This window comes from Halichoerus grypus, chromosome 14 (assembly GCF_964656455.1).
Source record: "Halichoerus grypus chromosome 14, mHalGry1.hap1.1, whole genome shotgun sequence".
Lineage (NCBI taxonomy): Eukaryota > Metazoa > Chordata > Mammalia > Carnivora > Phocidae > Halichoerus > Halichoerus grypus.
In genome coordinates, this window is record NC_135725.1 from 70,803,332 (window position 1) to 70,824,256 (window position 20,925).

General features: G+C 39.8%; 1 protein-coding gene across 3 annotated transcripts in view; it reads right to left on the bottom strand.

Moving 5' to 3' along the window:
- The window catches only part of TMEM245 (transmembrane protein 245), a 99,208-nt gene that overhangs the window by 29,405 nt on the left and 48,878 nt on the right, over positions 1-20,925 (bottom strand). For all 3 annotated transcript variants that reach the window (XM_036087426.2, XM_036087425.2, XM_078061565.1), the window contains 5 exons: positions 18,950-19,040; positions 12,087-12,185; positions 9,879-10,010; positions 5,803-5,925; positions 5,528-5,673 (listed from right to left, as the gene is read on the bottom strand). In XM_036087426.2, coding sequence (XP_035943319.2) covers positions 5,528-5,673; positions 5,803-5,925; positions 9,879-10,010; positions 12,087-12,185; positions 18,950-19,040 — 591 coding nt within the window. The remainder of the gene's footprint in view (positions 1-5,527; positions 5,674-5,802; positions 5,926-9,878; positions 10,011-12,086; positions 12,186-18,949; positions 19,041-20,925) is intronic.

Here is a 20,925-nt window from a genome sequence, read left to right on the forward strand (position 1 = left end):
AAAGGGGTGTTGTTACTTTTCTAAACAAGTAAGAGAAAATTGGCCAGACAACCCAGGATTTGATCAGACGACCTGGATTAATGGAATGAGATTGAAGCAAGGAGGGGGCTGGAGAGAACGATAAGCCACAGTCAAGAAGCTCTATGCCTTCAGAGGACACCAGGCCCTAGACCATAGACAAGTAGAGTGCACGTGTCTAAGGAAGAAGAGTCCAAAATCAAATTCTGCCTACTCCCAACACTTCCTTACACTGGTTCTGCCCTTTTTTCTTTCTAAAGGTCAAATAGGAAGACTTAGCAGATTACTGTTCCCTCAGGAAACAGCCACGAGCATGACCTTACCAGTGTTCTACCCTCACTACAATATACTGCTCCTCCAGGTAAGGCTAGGGAGTAGACAGGGCAGGCCCGCTTCCAGAAACACAGCAGATAAAATTACCAATCAAGGAAAAGTATCCCCCAGCTCTCTTCATTAACACCTAACCTCTCTTGAAAAGTTACATCTCGGGGCGCCTGGGTGGCTCAGTCGTTAAGCGACTGCCTTCGGCTCAGGTCATGATCCCAGGGTCCTGGGATGGAGCCCCGCATCGGGCTCCCTGCTCGGCGGGAAGCCTGCTTCTCCCTCTCCCACTCCCCCTGCTTGTGTTCCCTCTCTCGCTGTCTCTCTCTCTCTCTCTGTCAATTAAACAAATAAATAAAATCTTTAAAAAATAAAAAAGAAGGAAAAGTTACATCTCCTTCCATTTCCTGGTTCATCTGCCCCAGAGACCCAGCTCCACGGTGAAGTGTACAGAAACCTGGTTGACACTGGATTTCCCCATTGCAGAGGGGAATGGTCAGGCTGCACGAGCAGACCTAGTGTGCTGCTGAGAAGCACAGGGAGAGGCCGCTTCTGTGGAAGCCTTCCATCCCCACTGGAAAAAACAGTGAGTCACCGTCACACACAGAAGCATACAACAGTGACATCACATTCAATCAACTGGAATTCTTGGCAGTAGAAATATTAATTCAATATTTTTACACATTAATACACGGTTTTGTTTTTTTTTGTTGTTTTTTTAAAGATTATTTACTTATTTGACAGAGAGGGAGAGACCACAAGCAGAGGGAACAGCAGAGGGAGAGGGAGAAACAGGCTTCCCGCTGAGCAAGGAGCCCGATGCGGGGCTCCATCCCAGGACCCCGGGATCATGACCTGAGCCGAAGGCAGACGCTTAACGACTGAGCCACCCAGGCGCCCGGTACATGGTTTTGTGTCTTTGACAGTGCTCACTGATCACGGATGCTTACTCTAATGCTAACTAAAACATTAACAAGGGGCTGTTTCAATCATACAGACAAATAGCAAACATTTGTATCTCAACACTAATTCAATTATAAGGCGATTAAAATTAATTTAACAATTTTTAAAGCATCACAATGGGAAACTAAATACAAGACAAAGTTTCTTAAGTCATTTCCTTGGAAACTTGACATAAAGGTTTAAGATTATTAGACCAATCTATAATCAAGTAGTTTAAAAAGGCATTATTTTTACTGAGTGGGTTATTACTTAAGAACTTCAGTTAATTTGATCTTCCCAAATATGCATAAGAGATTTTGTCTCTCTATTCCAGTGTTAGGAGAGCTACCTCTTCATATAAATGAAAATACATTTTCTTACAGCTTTAAACTCTTCCTTATACATTTTAATTTAAACAAATGTTTATAACCTTAAATTCATGAGAATTTCTTTCCAACCAATATTTAATTTGTTCAAAGTCAAAAATAGAAATACTGATTTACTGAATGATCGACACAGTTTTTTTTTTTTAACCCAAATACTTTTAATTTTCCAGAGTTGGGGGGTAGAGGTGAGAAGCACATTCACTTTCCAAAAAACAAAAAAAAAAAGAAAAAATAAATCTCACAGTACATACATTCTCCCATCCAATTCGTAAGTAGGACTCCCACCCACCGGCACTGAAAAGCTGTAATCCCACAAGCAAGAGCCATACCCGTGTGCATGCACTCGTGTGAAAATATCACACACACTAAATTGCACGGAGGCCGTGACAACATGCAACTTAGTAATGTGCAATATCTCCACCAGAGCAAGCAGAATGGAGCATCGGGGGAGAAGGGTGTGATGCAAACACTCAGGACACAACATGCTCTACAGGGACGACAATGGTTTGGGGGAAAAAGATGCATGCCACTAACTCAAAAATTCATGAAATGGAAATCCAAATGAATACACAAACATATTCAATTTAGAAAAAACACTTACTTATTCAGAACTGAGAATCATAACTGAGGTTCAAAAATTCAACAAGACGGTGAACATAAAGTAGCCGCATATTTCGGAAGGAAAAGCTTCGAGAGCCTAGACACTTGGGCTGCCTGGCCATGCAGTTAACTCTCAATTTCAATTCCACTTTCAACTTATTGATGGATCATATAAAACGAGTTGAATAATTTTCACTTGACCATAACAGTGGTGACGACTAATGGTTGATGTTTATGAAGTCTGATTTCATTGATGATTTGCAGACCAAATTGCACTCTCAGGACTTTATAACATTTTCATATTCACTTGTATAATATTTTTCCTCTTAAAATCTTTGTCCATGAAGAAACATATTCCGTCTTGAACACAATCCTTCAGAATGAAAACTCTGACAAGAGCTCTGAGAACTAGAACTCATTGTTATCTTACACCTGTGAGAAGGTTCTTCAGAGGCATCTATGTAAAACCTGTCCATTTTAGGTCTTGAATTTGACCCAGTAAAGAAAGAGACAAAAAGCACTTGGACCGCTAAAAACTGTCTTGAGTTATAATTTTTACTTTACATAACTTGATATAGCTGTGGTTACATAAATGGTCCAGACGAGTTATCTAGTCCGTACTGTATTTTTCAGTTTTGACAACCATTAGGATTATAGTTCTGGTACTGAGGGCTTAAACTTTTTCCAAAATTAAAAATATGACAAAATGAATGGTTTTTATACCAGTATCCTTTGGAACCAAGACATGGGCTGCTGCTATAGTGCGTAAGTGTGTACAATCCCAGGAAGATAAGGCAAATCTAATTGATGAAAAGGCACATATATATTTCCTCTCCCTACAGATGTGACCATACTCTTTCTAACCTCAAATTCCCTTGATGAGTCAAAGGCCTGAATTTTTAGCTGCCAACCTCATGTGTCCATTTGAACAGTCCTAACAGTGTCACAAATTAAACTCACAATCTTCTGCTCCAACCAGCAACTCCTGGAAGAAGGCACCATGGTACACCAGAAGGGTATGTGCTTGCTTGCTTGCTCTTTTAAAGATTTTATTTTTAAGTAAACTATATACCCAACGTGGAGCTCGAACTCACAACCCTGAGATCAAGAGTCACCTGTTCCACCAACTGAGCCAGCCAGGGGCTCCAGGATATGTGCTTTCAACCAGCGGGACCAACGTACAAATCACAGCTCAGCTTACCAATTCCAAGCAACCATGACATTAAAGAATTAAGTTTAAAACAAAGGAGGTGGCATATTTGGTATGAAAACAAAATTGACTGGAATGACAGAGGACAGTTGACCAGTGGTTCACTCTAAGAAAGCAGGACAAGAGAAAATTCAAGAACCGTGATTTGAAAACAGAAAAGCTTTTGTGAGAATAAGAGTCAGTGTTAATAAAGGTTATTTCAGGAAAAGGAAGTAACTCTCTTGAAGTTCTTAATGGGACAAGGCAGATAATTTTCTGTAAGGCTTGGCTTTAGTCACATTGACTAAAGGATTCTGCCAACCTTTGACATGGTTGATTTGATAGTTTCGGCCTATTAGGAAGGTAGAAGGTTATTTTTCTTTTTGGTTGAGTGATTTACATAAACTTCTTTGAGTCAGAGAGAGGTCACTTAGATAAACTGACGTGAATTTATTGCTAGAGTTTTCAACATTTTATTTACTCAATAAAGATGATACCCCATGATCATATAGACTTAGAAGGGATGCTAAAGCCAGCAAGTTTCTTCCCTGAAGAAGACAGCTTCACCTTGAAAACTGTTACATTAGATAATACACTCCCAAACTTGGAATCTTTTTTTTTTGTTTTTAAAGATTTTATTTATTTATTTGACAGAGAGAGACACAGCGAGAGAGGGAACACAAGCAGGGGGAGTGGGAGAGGGAGAAGCAGGCTTCCCGCTGAGCAGGGAGCCCGATGCGGGGCTCGATCCCAGGACTCTGGGATCATGACCTGAGCCAAGGCAGACGCTTAACGACTGAGCCACCCAGGCGCCCCCCAAACTTGGAATCTTTACACAGATGGTCCCACATGGGATACCCAAGAGCACCACAGAGGATAAGGACATTCTTTAAAATCCTACCTGATGGCTAATAAAGGAAGCAAGATACTGATGAAGACTTTACCCAGGCCTTGCTAATAGGAAAAAAGAAAGATAATCCAGCAAACTTTCTAGAGAGAATGTATTTTAGGAACATATATGCTATTTGAATGTAACTAAGGGTTTTCCAGAGACCAAAGTGGTATCCTCAATCAGTTGTTAAATGAACACAATGAAGATAAGCCAAGATCAGTCAGACAGCATTAGCAGGTCAAATCAAGATTTCTACGAAAGACTAGTTCCAAGGAATGCTATTTCTTAAAAGTAAGTGGAAACATAAAGGCCAGCCAAAAATTCATTATTCAAGATAAGTTTAAGACCATTAGTGAACAACTTATTTGAAAAAGAAACTCTGATGGATAACATGAGGATTCAATTTGGGCAACTATTCGTAAGCAGTAAAAATACAGTAGAAACCTAATGAGCTAAAAGCAATGGGGGACAAGGGTGGGGAAGGAGCTGAGATAGGCCTGAGCTGCAAGAGGCCTTTCCCTATCCAAAATGACAAAGAGGAAGGCGTGGGGAACCAGGAGCCAAAGACTTGGAAAGCGCACATGGAGAAAAAAAGTTGAAGAATCATCTAATTCAGAAGCCAAGCCTGCAATACATGGACGCTACAAGACATGATGGAAGTTTCTGGCCAGAACCTGTGATGCACACATAGCCTGTGACTTTAAAATAACCAGAAACTTTGCATTTCCAGTATCCGATCTACCCTCATGCAAAGGGCACAGCCTGGCTACAGAGGAAGAGAGGAAGAAACAGAAAGACCATCTGCTGCCGTTCCCTGGGCACAGCTGCAGTTCCTGAGAATAGGAGGGCTCCCAGAGAAGAGGAGGTATGTGTGGTGCCAAGAGGGTTCTCCCCAGCAAGTGACATGATGACAGGAGCTGCAGCTACAGCAAGAGCTGCAGTGGGGGAAAGCTGTTAACTCCTAAGACTGACAGCAGGAAACTGAAACTGAATTTTTTTCTTATCAACACTTGCACTGCTCACATCATTCTCTCAAAAGGAAATAAAAATTTTTGAAAATACCAGGGTACGTCACTAGTTTAGCACCGAATGTTATTAGAAAGGCTCAAGACAGAAAACAGGCTTCTCACAGAAAGCAGTTTCTAATGGAAAGAAGAACAGCATAAATCTTCTCCCTACCTGATAGCTTCTTCCACAGATTGGCCAATAATATTAGAAGAAGGACCTGGCTGAGATAGTGGTGTCAGGCTTATCACCCACTTCACTGGCTTGTAGTACTCATCACTGGAACTTAATAGATAAAATAGGGTGGTCAGGAAAATTATCTGCAAAACAAAGGATAGTATCTCCTAAAAAATCACATTTGGAAACTACAGGAAGGAAACATAAATGGAACCAAGAAGGTGCTTTACTGTGGAAGGAGAGGCGCCATGCACTTATCTACATGTACATACCAGAGACAGGACAAAATTGAGAAGGGCAGTCCCACTGTAGAAGAGGATGGTCAGGAGAGTGGTGACGGTGGTGAAAAGCAGGCTCACGTTCCGGCTCATGACAATCCACAGAGACTCCAAGATCTGATGACGAGGGAAAGCTGAACATCAGAACTAATCCTCCAGAAAGAAGTTTCTACAGCTCTCTGCTGTGCTTTTAGTACAAGTGTGAGTACCAGAAACTGAAAATAGAGTATTATTTTAAATGAAAAAAAAAAAAAAATCACCTGAAATCACGTGAACGTTGAATAGTAAGGAAAATGGTTAAGAAAACCATGGTGAACCTAACTCCAAATCATATTAGGTAGCCATTAAAGATAGCTCTATTATAACACAGAAAAACATTTTCTGATACACTGCAAAGCTAAAAAAGCAGGAAATAAAAACTTTATATACAGCATGATTATAACTATGTAAAAATGATATTTATAGAAAAAATACCTACAGGAGAATATGCCAGAAGGCAACCTGTATAGGATCACAAGTGTAGATCATGAATATTCTAGTATTTGTCCTATTAGCCGCCTCCCCCCTTGCCACCTCCAACTTAGATTCACTTACAAACACAAAAGCATCACTTGGATGATTTCACTAAAATCATAGTAAAAGAAATAGGTCAAGGGCAGAACTCTGCAGCTGATAATCTTTCTTCAGATAGACGATGACCCTTATATCAAGACTTAAAATGTTCATTTAGTCCATCACCTGCAAATTCACTAGAACCAGTTATTAAAATAGTTATTAATACCTCTTAAAGAAGATGTAGGATATCTATGGCACATCTACATGTTTTCATGTCCTATCTCCCCATGAACTTAAATTCCCTCATGATAACATCTGTTCCCTGTGACAGAAGCAATGCAGATGACATGATCTTTATTGTAAAGATAGAGAAACTGAAGCTCAGAGATTTTTTAAAACTTGCCCAAGGGCCTTGGAGCTAAGAAGTGGAACTAGACTGGGACCAGAAGTCTAATGTCTGATTTTATTTTGGTGTGCCCTTTCCAAAACAGCAGTTCTGTTTTTTGTCATATGTGCAAGTTATACCATCTGTTCTATGAAAGGCCTATCCATTCCTTTCCTATCTCAAATGTACCATTTATAAAGGCGTATTTTGTTGTCCCTGGCGTTTCTTGCAAACCTCAGCTCAGTCTTCATGGGAGAGCTTTTTGCAGGCTGGTTTCATTTACAATAACTCCTTACAGAAAATCTTGCAAATGCTTCGCAATGCCTACAAAAATATGCATGACTGACCATTTGACCTTGTGGGATAAAGAATGAATGAAAAACACCACTGATTCCAAGAAACAAATCAACAATGCCCTTACTTGTGATTTTTACATGCATTCTTTTGGGGGCTTCTGTCATTTTGGAATTTTTATCAAAAAAAAATTTAAATAGTTTCTGGGTCATACTGACAGGAAATACTCTGTTGTAATTCTTAAGAAATTAACTGAATACATTGTCAACTCTCAGTCTCCAACAACAATCAAGTAACCTTTCTGTGTAACCAAGGGGATTAGGAAGAAAGGTTTAGAACGTGAGAGCTTTTGGATATTCCAAGTATGAAGGCAGGAATAAAAAATCTGAGGGGCGCCTGGGTGGCTCAGTCGGTTAAGCGTCTGCCTTCGGCTCAGGTCATGATCCCAGGGTCCTGGGATTGAGCCCCGCATCGGGCTCCTTGCTCCGCAGGAAGCCTGCTTCTCCTCTCCCACTGCCCCTGCTTGTGTTCCCTCTCTCGCTGTGTCTCTGTCAAATAAATAAATAAAATCTTAAAAAAAAAAAAATTTGATCAAGGTTTGACCTTCACACCTTAAGATTTTTTTCTGATGAGACAGGTAGTTATATTAAAGAATGTGATTGTTTTATACTCTGTAAGAATATATGTTGATATTTAGATGATGTACAAAAATCAGTGAACCAATATTCCAAATGACCAGTGCATATCACAAAAATATGCAAGAGTAAAAGGCCCATTTCTAGCCAAGATAGATCAATGGACTTTAATACAAGACAGTACAAAAAGTTTATTGATATGGTTTCAAATTCCACACTGCAACTAACCTGTAAGAAATACCGTTTGTTGAGTTTTGGTGTAGGATCAAAGAAGAGCCACAATTATCTGAAAAGGCTATTAAAAGACTCCCCTCTTTTCCATCTACATATCCGTATGAGGCTGGATTTTCTTCTTTTATCAATCAAAACAACGTATTCCAATTGACTGAATATAGAAGAATATATGAGAATCCAGACATTAAACAGATTTGCAAAAAATATAAAAGAAAGCCACTCTTCTCACTAAATAATTTTTTGTTTTGGGGACGCCTGGGTGGCTCAGTCAGTTAAGCGGCTGCCTTTGGCTCAGGTCATGATCTCGAGGTCCTGGAATTGAGTCCTGCATCAGGCTCCTTGCTCAGCGGGGAGCCTGCTTCTCCCTCTGCCTGCCACTTCCCCTGCTTGTGCTCTCTCTCTCTTTCCCTCTGACAAATAAATAAAATCTTTTAAAAAAATTATATTTCGTTTTGGAAAAAGGTTACTTTGCAGATGCAAGAAATGTGTTATGTTAATACGCAATGTTATTTTTAGTGAATTGATAAATATTTTTAAAGTTTTCAGTTTTAACTGCTGATACAATAATAATCAAAACCCACAAAAACAAACACTTTGTTTATATTATAAATATATATATAAATATATATATTTATATATATTATTTGTTTCAGTTTTAACTGCTGATACAATAATAATCAACAAAACCCACAAAAACAAACATCTCAGACCAAAAAGTTTCATGGCCACTGGACTAGAGGAAACAGAGGGAGGGGACTATCAAAACCATAAAGTCTTAGGACTGACGGACATGAATTTCTAGATTTAACTCCAAACTCTGATCAGCTGTATTAGGTGCATGGGAGGAAGGGCAAGTGTGAGCGCAGGGACAGGGGAAGAACCAAGGGAGTTGTAAGAAAACCCCAAAGGTGGTGTAAGAGAGCACAGAGAGACTTCAAAAGCACATCTTTATCTTCGTCTTCCATATCAGGGAGCCAAAATATAATATCACAAATTGCAAAACCAAGACAGACCAACATAAATGTTATTTTGGAAATTTAGAGGTAAATACTCAGAGAAAGCTAAAAGAATTGACAACTGTTTCTAGAAAATGAGACTGAAGTGGGGAAGCACAAAGCAGGTCACTGTTATCTTTTACCAAAAAAATCTTAAAATATTCCTTACTCTCCACTATGGTCATCTATTAGTTTGATAAAAATTAAATTTAAAAAAATCTAGCATTGCAGGGCACCTGGCTGGCTCAGTTGGTAGCGTGTGCAACTCCTGATCTCAGGGTTGTGGGTCTGAGCCCTGCTTTGGTTGTAGAGATTACTTAAAAATAAAATCTTAAAAAAAAAAAAAAAAAAAAAACTACATTGCAAACTTCAATTTTCGTTAACTTGATGAAAGTCATGAGTCTATTTGCAAGAAAATTCCTCTCATCTCTGTGAAAAGCCACATGCCAAGACACTTTACAAAACACGATGTGGAACCAAGCATGGTTCCCTGCTGCCTTTGACCCTTTGGCAAACAAGGCAGAGGTGCGTGGTACACGGCCAAAGTGTGGACTAAAGAACATCCAGTCTCTCTAATGTAACTGCAACCATATTTCCATCTGCCAAAGACCTTGCCCACCAGAAAAGCCATTCTCTCTCTAGGAGTCCGGCCTGGGGACATCCTAGTCAGCTTGAGGGGACATGAACACCTGTCTCTCAGAATGTGAGAGTCCACAACACTGCACACTTGCTTTCTGACTCAGCATTGCTCAGTTACTCTTCAACCACAGAGACGGCACCCAGGGAACTATTTACCCTTGAGGCCTATGGCTTTTGGCCATCTTTCTAGTGCATTTAGAACTCTCAAAATTGTAAATGTCATGGCATTAAAAACAGGGTAACTAAAGGCCTCTAACAGTGCAAGGAAAACTGGAAATTAGAATTTCTATTTTTATTTCTAAGTCCAGTTTCACTAAAAATACTACTTCTTACCGAAAGAAACGTCTCGATGTTCTCGTGAACAAAGGAGGCGATATCCTGCCAGTCCAGGATGTCTCCCAGCCAGCTATTCTGACGATTTATATGCATCTTGTGTCCCTTGTGCCTTCCCGAGTGCGTTACATTCTACGGAACAAAATGGTTCACACATGAAATCTCCATTTAATCCAAAGCAGAAAAAGTATAAATACCCCATTTCAGTTTAGGTCCACTGGAGCACTTTAGCAGTTACTCAAAGGTGAAAAATTTTGCATTATTTAAGAAATCAGCCAAGAACTCCATCTAAAGACCTGAACTCTATTTTTCTGCCTATCTTCTCAATACCACGTGTCAGCCTAGCTCAAGTGCTCCCTTCCTAAATACAGTTGTGAACACACTTTGTTCCTCAATATGTACAACTATACACCAACAAAGCATTTACCTTCTTTTTTCTTTTCAGCCCCTCTACCTTTTTTTGGTCTCCCATTTTTGCTTTTTTCCTCCTTTTCTCATCCCCCTTATTAATCTTCCACACAAGATAAAGAGAGCAAAGGGGGAGAGAATATAAAGGACATCTAAAACTAATACAATGTTATATGTCAATTCTATCTCGACAAAATGGGGGAAAATGAAAAAGAAACAAGAATGGGGGGGGAATCTAACTCCATATGAAAGACAATTACACTGACAAGAATGCAGGAATAATTAAATTTGAAAGAGATAAGAATAAACAAAGTGACTAGTGAGGTTAACATTCAGAAACAGAAGTTGTTTCTTAACATTTTGTTTGCATTCTGACACTTGCCAACGGCACAGTGAAATCACTCTTCATTACGCAATGAAGACATTAGGTACTAGTAGAAGATATAAAGAAAGGAATACACCTGCCTGCTTACAGACCTATGCTTTTAAAACACTGAGCTTCCTGGACCATAAAATGAAGCTTTTAAATGGGGGTGAGGGATAGAAAAAGCTGTTTGTAAGCAGAAGCCCCAGACTTAGCAGAGGAAAAAGACACCTTTCCAATTGACCAGTTCTTCAGCAGATAGCTACCTACAAATTCCTCAATTAGTTCTAACCTCCCCTCTTTGAAACCCCCAAAAACCAACACTATTCCCTCAATTCGTCCCAGGGGAAGAGTAAAAACAGGTCACTGAGCAACAAATTCAAACCTGAAACTGAGCTTTCCTCCCTTCCACCCCAAGTGAAGAGGTTGATATATACATGCTCCTCTTCTCCTGTCAACCCTGTGACAACTGACCACCAACTTGTCCCGTTCTCTACTCCTTCCCCACTGGACAGTCCTCTTCCACACTGCTGCTCCTGAAGGCCCACGGGCCCAGCCAACCCGGTGTACACCATGACCCCACACAACCAGCTGCTGTCAAAACCAGCATTTTTATATTTATTGGAAAATAATACCATTTCCCAATGGTATTGGAACTAATACCATTGGACATATAACATTGTATTAGTTTTGGATGGAAAATGGTATTATTTTCCATCACAATTTCTGAAGTAATAATAGTATATCAGCACAAGAACAGGTAAAGGTGATTAAAAAATCAAGATCTCCAAACTTTTGGATCTATTTTACTTCCTCAAAGAAAAAGTTCTTAATGTCTAGAGCTGTACTATCTCAAACAGGAGCCACTAATCACATGTGGCTATTAGCACTTAACATGGAGCTAGTCCAAAAACAGGAGAGTCCAAAAACGGCATTAGTATAAAATATACACCACCAGGTTTCCAAGGCTTGTAAGAAAAAAAACAAAGGATATAAAATATCTCACTAAGATTTTTTCTACTTGTTTGCATATTGAAATGATGATATATTGGAGGTATGTTGGGGTAAGTGAAATATTAAAATTAATCTCAACTGTTCATTTTTAGCTTTTTCAGGTGGCCATTAGAAAAATTAACATTATACACATGGTTTACATTGCATTTCTACATAATGAGATAAGATGCTGTTGATGATGCTGTTTTTCATCTTGTGTTCAGTGCCCATCACAGGGACTGGTGGGTTCTGCATGCAGATTAGCCATCAATTCAAGTGGACTTTTAGTAACCTGAAGTTTAAGACCTTGCAGCTTAAAAATTTCAATAAATGATATCCCAATGTTAATAATCTATCTAATTAACATCTATCTAGTCAATGAGTCTGTAAAATAAAAGGACTTTATTAGTTTACAACTGAAATCCTCTAATAAAATAACTTACCTTTACAAACCAAGAATGATACAATCTGTCCCAAAGTTCTAGTACTTGCTTTTCAATTACAGCAGTATTGTTCACCTTATCTCCCAGAATTTTATGAAGCTGGAAGAAATATAGATATGATCTGGTTTAATATTTCAGACAACAATCCAGTAAAATTAATTCATGCTTGGTCTTTACATTTGTTCCAAATCAAACTAAAATGTTCCAGACTATTTAACTGCCTCTAGCTACCTTATGATCTTTTCTTAAAACTCTACTCTTCAATATTCCTAGCAAATTTCCTTGCCTTTCTTGGCTTTTTGCTTCCTTCTATTTTTGGGTCTTTAAGAGAGCTACTTCAGGTTGTAAGAGAATGGTCATATAAAACCATGATCAGACTCAGCAAATCTGCCCAGAGAAAAATCTGTTGCATGTGGCCCAAGTGCTCATCCGTTACACAGAAATCCCATGCTACATTTATCACCGGTATAAGAATTACCACAGAACTTTAAGTAAAATTTTAGAACCTTAGTTATAAACACAAATATTTCCCATAGTCTGCTGAGAGACGTCAGGTCTCAGAGTTACAACTAATGAGACTGGTGGGGTTTCTGGGAATCAAGTACAGTGAGACAAGATAACTTTGAGGAAAATGATTCATTATAATACCACATGTTTTGTTATTAAAACCACAGCCTAATAGTAGAAAATTTATTTAAGAGAGAGAGAGAGAGAGAGAGAGAGAATTTTAAGCAGGCTCCATGCCCAGTGCAGAGCCTGACATGGGCCTCGATCCCATGATCCTGAGATCATGACCTGAGCCAAAATCAGAAGTTGGATGCTTAACCGTCTGAGCCACCCAGGTGCCCCAAAGACATTTTTTAAAAGATAAATACGAATTTATAGTCCCACTTTCTTACCATAACTGTTTCTATTTTTCCATATCCTCTGCAACTTTCTGCCTGTCTATAGAAATTTAGAATTCTTCATCACTTCATCACTAACTTTCATCTTCATTTTTAATGGTTCCATATTAGTTCAAGTTTTTCTTCTTTTAAGATTTTATTTTTAAGTAATCTCTACACCCAATCTCTACTCCCAATCCCAAAATCAAGAGTCGCACACTCTACAGAATGAGCGAGCCAGGCACCCTAGTTCATGAAGTTTTGGTATTATTTTAACATTACCTGATCAAGGAATATAGAGATGGTTCCCAATTTTTAATATCACAAGTAACGCTGCAATGAACGTCCTTACACACAATTTTTTTCTTACTATTAATAGTAAGATAAATGTACAGGAATCAAAGGATAGAGGCACTTTACTAAAGGCTCTTGCTATGCATTGCTAAATTGTCTTCTATAGGAATTGTACCAATTAATATTTTCCAACATTGTATGAATAAACCAATTCTTCCAAAGCCTTATAGACTGATAAACTATTAGATAATTTAATAGGTGTGAAACTGTAACCAATTATTTATTATTTTCTTCTTCAGTTACAAGAGTGACCATTTTTCCATGTTGGTTTTCAATGTGTATTTTCTTGTGTGTGTCCTATCCACACCTTTTGCTCACTTGACACTGTCCTTATAGATATCTGAACCAGTTTTTAGACATATTGGATGCAAACATATCTGCCCAATGTTTTCCTCTATACTGATTCATAAACCAAATGCAAATGAGTGAATATAATAAAAACCATTTATCTTTGCACAGCATTTTACAATTTACAAATGGCTTTCCCCTACATTATGTGATCTTTACAACAAACCCAAGAGTTAGGCAGAAAAAGGTTTTTATCACCTTTGTTCTTTCAAGATGAGAAAGCAGATTTAGAAAGGACCCATGACAGGCCTGAGGTCAGGCAGCTAACTGGCAGAGGTAGGATTAAAAACTCTAAGACTCTTTCAACTTAGCATCTATAACCTATGAACAAAGAACACCTAACACAGCAAACTGCCCAAAATAACTACAAGCCACAATTACCCCTAGTCTAATTTCCTTTAATTACTTTACATTTGTCTTTTAGGTATCACGACTGTTGGATACTCACAGACTTCCTACTACCAGCTCTTTCTGTCACTGTCCGCTCAGTTCCTGAGACCCTTCTTTACCGAGAAGAGCCCCCGGGCTGGCTGTCCACACAGCAGCCTCTGCCACAATCAAGCAGTCTCTCAAACCCGCACCCCCTTTATCCCAGCACGACAGTGAGTAACTCTACAACACCACGACTTTGAAGGCAGAATTCAGCGTCACTTCAAACCTGTGGTGTTGCCGGCCACAGAACATCACAGCCCCGGAACACCAGCCTGTGACCTTACGGTACGTATCACAAATCACAAGAAAGACTGGGCCAGAGAGCAGGAGCCTGGCGGCCACATCACTGCTCTCAGAAGAATCACCAAAGCACAGGTACTGTTGGTGGTAGAGGAGATGCTCTTCGCATACGGAAGACAATGAAGCACTAAGAGTAGTCAGAATGCCGCCGAGAGCTTTGTTAACTTAAGACGAATAACCTCATCTATAAAATGGGGATGGGGAATCAGTGGGCAGTTCTCTGCTCTCACTTTGCTTGGAACCTTGCCAGCATCTGCCACAGCTGACCAAGTCTTTCTTGCAAAATCTTCTCTCAGCCCCTAAACACACACAGGTGGTTCCTCCCACCTCACAGGCTACTCCTCCTCCTCAGTCTTCACTGCTGGCTCGCTTCTGTGACCTTCAAAAGCATAAGTGCTCCAGGAATCTATCTTTGGTCCTCTTCTGTTTGTGCTGTCTCCTTAGGCCATGTTATGGGATAAACTGTATCCCTCCTAAATTCATATGTTGAGATCCTAACGTCTCCAGTACCTCAGAATATAACTGTACTTGGAGATAAGGTCTTTAAAGAAGTAACTAAGTTAAAATGAGTCCATCAGGGTGGGCCCTAATCCAATATGATTGGTGTCCTTATAAAAAGAGATTAAGAGACAGACACACGCAGACAGAAGACCATGTGAAAAAGACACAGGCATCTATAAGCTGAGGAGAGACGCCTCAAAAGAAACCAATCCCACCAACACCTTGCTTGATCTTGGACTTCCAGCCTGTAGAACCATGAGAAAATAAATTTCTGTTGTCTGAGCACCCAGCCTGTGGTACTTTGTTATGGCAACCCTACCAAACTAATACAGTTCATCTCTACTGATGGGTAGAGTGATAGGTACTATCTGATGATATTTAAACTTCCACCTACAGCCCCGATCTCTCCTCTGAGCCCCAGCTATGTATGTCCAATTGCCTTTTCTGATGCCTTGACTTAGATATCTGCTAGGTATCTCTAACTTACCACGCCCCAAACAGAATTACAGCTCCATCTATCTGTAATTCCCCACCCCACCCCCCACCCTCCCCACCACCTCCAGGTCTTTTTATCTCAGGAAGGGGCACAGCTACCCTTCCAGGTGGGCTAACGAAAACTTCCTTCCCTTTCACTCCACATCTAATCCATGAGTAATTCTTGTCAGAACTACCTCAAAAATATATCCCAGATGTGACCATTTCTCTCAATTTCCACTTCTACCATCCTAGTTCAAGTCATCAACATCTCCCCTGGACTACTGGAATATTCTTTTAGCCAGCCCCCTGCGTTCTCCATTCCTGCCCATCTCTCCATAAAGCAGCCAAAATGAGCTTTCAATATCCTAAATCAGGTCATGTCCCTTTCTGCTTTAAATCCATGTTTATCTCTGTAACTAAAATAAAATCCCAACTTCTTATTATCACCTATGGCTCGTCCTGTCACCACATCCCCCATTTCCAGCCACGTTGGCCTTCTTTCTTTCCTTCAACCAAGCTTGTTCCTATCTCAGAGCCTTTGAATTTTCTATGCCCTCAACTTGAACATTCTTTTCCCAGTGTTGGTGAAAGCATCACCTTCTGAGAGACATTCTCTGGCATTCTAGCTAAGGCATCACCCTAGGTTACTCTCTACATTACCTGGTCACAGCACTTCTAGAACTGGAATGCTTACTTCTTGACATGTTTCACGTCTGCCTCCTCTCATTAGAGTAAGCTCCGGGAGGGTGGTAACTCTTTCTGGTCTACCGCTTTTCCCCAGCACTTAGAACAGTGCCTGGCACATTTGTGGACTGGCTGTCACTTCCCTCATTCTAGGCATGGGAGGAGGGACAGAGAAAACCCATTCACGACTATTAAGCAGAAAGGTTAGCTCAAGCAAGGATGTCGAATGAAGAAAGTAAATGAGATTTGAGCAAACAGCAAACTAGCAGGTCTGGGTAGAATAATGCATGGAGGATACAGGAGACAAGGCTGACAAGGTACACGGGGGCAGGCAGACAGGAACCTTCTCTGCTCATACCTAAACATACCCTAAAAAACTCTTCGTTTTCTGAGTATGACCTTTTCCCCTAGCTTTAGCCCTTCCTACACTTTAGCTCTCAGGACCCAGTTCTCACATGATTTTTAGCTAGATGAGATCTGAGCTTATTAGAAAAGCTAGCACTACAGGGGCGCCTGGGTGGCTCAGTAGGTTAAACATCCGATTCTTGATTTCAGCTCCAATCACAATCTCAGGATTGTGGGATCAAGCCCCACACTGGGCTCCCCACTCGGCAAGGAGTCTGCTTGGGATTCTCTCTCTCCCTCTCCTTTCCCCCTTACCCCCCCCAACTCTGAGCATGCTCTAAAGTTCTAAAATAAATAAATAAACCTTAAAAAAAAAAAAAAAGCTACCCCTACAATTTCAATGGTTTTTTAATTTTTTTTTTAAGATTTTATTTATTTATTTGACACAGAGAGAGGGAGGGAGGGAGAGGGAGTGAGCACAAGCAGGGGGAGCAGCAGGCTACCTGCTGAGCAAGAAGCCCAATGTGGGACTCAATCCCAGGACCCTGGGATTATGACCTGAGCTGAAGGCAGACACTTAACTTACTGAGTCATTGAGATAATTCACACACCTTATAATTCACTCACTTCTGTGTACAATTCAATAGTTTCTTTTAGTATATTCAGAGTTATGGGACCATCACCACAATCAATTTTGGAACATTTTCATTACCCCAAAAAGAACCGCCATACTCCTTAGCAATCACTCCCTCATTTCTCTCAATCTCCCCATACCCCTGGAAACCACTACTCTACTCTCTGTCTCCGTAGGTATACCTCTTCTGGACATTTCATAGAAATGGAATCATACATATGTGGTCTGACTGCTTCTTTAACTCAGTGTAATGTTTTCAAGGTTCATCCATATGGTAGAATGTATCAGTGCTTCCTTCCTTTTTATGGCCAAATAATATTCCATTAGAGAGATATACCGCATTTTGCTTATCCATTCATCAGTCAATGGACATTCAATGGTTGGTTTTAGATATTATCCCCATGTCTTCCAAATCAGGACATGAATATGTTACAACCTTTGTTAGCAATGTCATCTCTCTTCAACTGTCTTCCCTTTTCGAGTCCTGAGCAAAAGGTTTCAAACTTATCTTCTACGTAATTTGAAATTTATTTCTATAAAATCTAAGGCATATTTCTCCAGCTCTTTCCAAATAGGTAAGAATTCCAGAACTCAAAGAGAAAAACCAAAAAAGTAAATGCTACGCTTTCAGCAGAGTAAATCAGCCAATATAGTTCTAGAGGTCTAAAAGGCCTGGACTGGATCTTCTTCTATGATAGTTAGGAGATCTATACCCATAAACTTTATCTTTCACTTACTCAGCAAATATTTTTTAAAGACTTTTCATGTGGCATTTGATTAGGTCACCTGGTATGGACTCAAGAAAATCAGTTACACAGATCTTTCTTTTAACTTTTTACTTGACCACAATTTCATCCTTAGGTTAGATTACTATACACATGTGTACAGTATAATTTTTAAGATAACTTTTTTTGTTGAGATTTTGTTTTTTAATTTTGAACATGGAATCACATACCAATACTTTTTTTCTGGGCATACATCTCACTGCAACAAATCTTGTCAATCCCTAGATGTTCCTAATTACTTCAATATATTAAAATTCCAAATTACCTTCTTTCTCATAGGCAATATGGGGCAGGGGGGGCAATCCCAAATCTGCATCATGGAGTCTGACCCTTACCTGCAGTAACTGTGCCTTATCCTCTATCCTTCATGTCCTTCCACAAAGCTTCAGACAAGCTAATCTCCTCAAGCACACTCCTGCCTCCACATCTTGACCCACATAAACACACCTTAAAATACACAATGCCTTCTCTTTATTCATCGAAAACCTATCATTCATTCCTTCAAGGTTTATCTCAAGTGCCACAGTAAAGCACCTAACCCAGTTCTGGGCATGCACTTCTTAGCATGTACAGCAGAAAGAACGAGGGATTCAGAATTCCTCTGCAGTTTGAAACCAAGCTCCGCAATTTACTACATGACCACTGGGAATTTACTTAGCCTTGCTAAGCCTGTTTCTTCCTCTGTAAAGTGGGCCAAACAATTTAGACTACTATAGGTTTCTTGGAAAGATTAAATGAAACAAACTGGAAACTGCCAAGCACAGTCACCAGCAGATAATAATATTTAATATTTGCTAACAACCTTTTTTTTTCTCCACAAAGCCTTATTTGACCACCCAATTTTAATGATCATTCTGTCCTAATGCACAAATAATGAATACTTACCTTGAACAAGAAGCAAAAGACAAACCTCTCTGTTCAGGCTACTAGCACTATTAAATAAAGCCTCCAGAAAGTTTACTTTCATTGTATGTTTCTTGTTGACTTATATATTTAAGCCTATTTAAAAAATGGAAACTGTTCTAAATGGAATCTCTACTTATACTTCATCAAAGCAGGAAGCCCCTACCAATGAAGACCCTGCAGAGAGAAAGCCACAGAGAGAGGCTCTTCCCTTACCTTGTGTGTTATCCATTCTCTTCCATACTGGTACACGTTGTTAGCTGCAGAATTGAGGGCTCTTTGGACTACTTGAGCCTCAGGAAGCCAACTAATTTAAAATAAAAGAAAGAAAAAATTACAAGCTAGTATATTTTTAGTGGACTGTGTCAGTAACTCTTGGAATTCCATGTATTTAAACAATCAGCAACTGACAAATTGTTGCTCAGTCATCACAAGCAGATACAAATGAATCTCATGCAGGAATCCTTGACTTCCAAGCCTAACACTTAATTCTACCATCGGAGAGGCCCTTCAAGCTCTCCTTAGCTTTTAGACCCACTTTCCCCACAAACTCCCTTTCATTCTGCTCTGCCTGGTGTCTCTGCCCATACATGTCCCGGATCATCTCCCTTATTCAACACCAGCCTTATTCCACATCAGAACTGCTCAGAAACCTGTTACACATGCAAATTCTTGGGCCCAGGTCCAGACCTACTGAAAAAGAAATGGGGCTGCGACCCAGCAACCAGTATCCTTAATGAGCTGTGAAAGTGATTCTGATACATGATCTAAGAACTGAGTGAAGAACTGAGAAAGAAAACAAGAAAAGAGGGCAAATCATTGTTTTCAATGGAGATCTTTTTCGTTATGATGTGAGGAAGTCCTGAGCAGAGTTCTAGCTATACAAGGAACTGCGTCTACAAGCTTTACTCTTCATGCCATGAGAGACGGCCTCCCCACTATCCTGTTAACTAAGCAGACTGTATTATCTGCCTTAATCAATAACACATTACCTATACCCAGTGTTTTCCGAAGGAGAAATACCTTCATGTATTCTTTATTTTTTTTAAGATTTTATTTATTTATCTGAGAGAAAGAGAGAGAGCAAGCGAGCGCACAAGCAGGGGGAAGGGAAGAGGGAGAAGGAGAAGCAGACTCCCCACTGAGCAGGGAGCCCTGACACAGGCCTCGATCCCAGGATCCCAAGATCATGACCTGAGCCAAAGACAGACACTTAACTGACTGAGCCATCCAGGAGCCCCTCATATATTCTTTAAATTGTACCTCAAAGGGTTGTACACTACAGATGTTGGCATTCACAAATTTAATAGTCCTGATTTCAACTATCCATGACTGATGCCCAAAGCCCAAGGCAAACAGTAACTAAGAACTTTCCTGAGGCCTAAATATGACACAAAACACAAAGCTGGCTTATGGGAAAGAGTCAAGTCAAATGAGCAATGTTCTCAACCTACAGCAGTTTTACATACTTGTAGTACTCTATATAGTAAATTGGAAGTGTGTGTGTATGTGTGTGAGAGAGAGAGAGAAAGACGGTCCTAAAGAGAAAGCCAACTGCCACTGACAGGGACAAATGTAATGATACAGAGAAAAAGACATTTTGGATACATTAGAAAGTGCAATGTCAAATTGGTAATGGTTTCAATCTTTAATCAGTTCTTCCTACATCCAAATAAAGTATTTCTGAAACTTTTGGCAAATTCTCAAATATTTCTCAGCAAGTTAAGACAAAACTTTAGAGATGATTACAAATGTAATAATCTAAGTATGAAGACATGAACAGGAAATTGAAATCTTTTTTTTTTTTTTTAATATTTTATTTATTTATCTGACAGAGAGAGACACAGCAAGAGAGGGAAGACAAGCAGGGGGAGTGGGAGAGGGAGAAGCAGGCTTCCCGCTGAGCAGGGAGCCCGATGCGGGGCTCGATCCCAGGATCCTGGGACCATGACCTGAGCTGAAGGCAGCCGCTTAACTGACTGAGCCACCCAGGTGCCCCGGAAATTGAAATCTTTAAATAGAGATGGGATTTGGGAGAAATTTAGTAGATTTTAAATTATTCTAATATTTAGAGGTTCACCAGTGCTTTGAAGGAACTGCTGAATATTTTCAATTATGTAGTATGACATTTTATGGGGAAAATTATAACCTCTAGTGTTAAAGTATGAGGATTCACATTAGTATTTGAATAG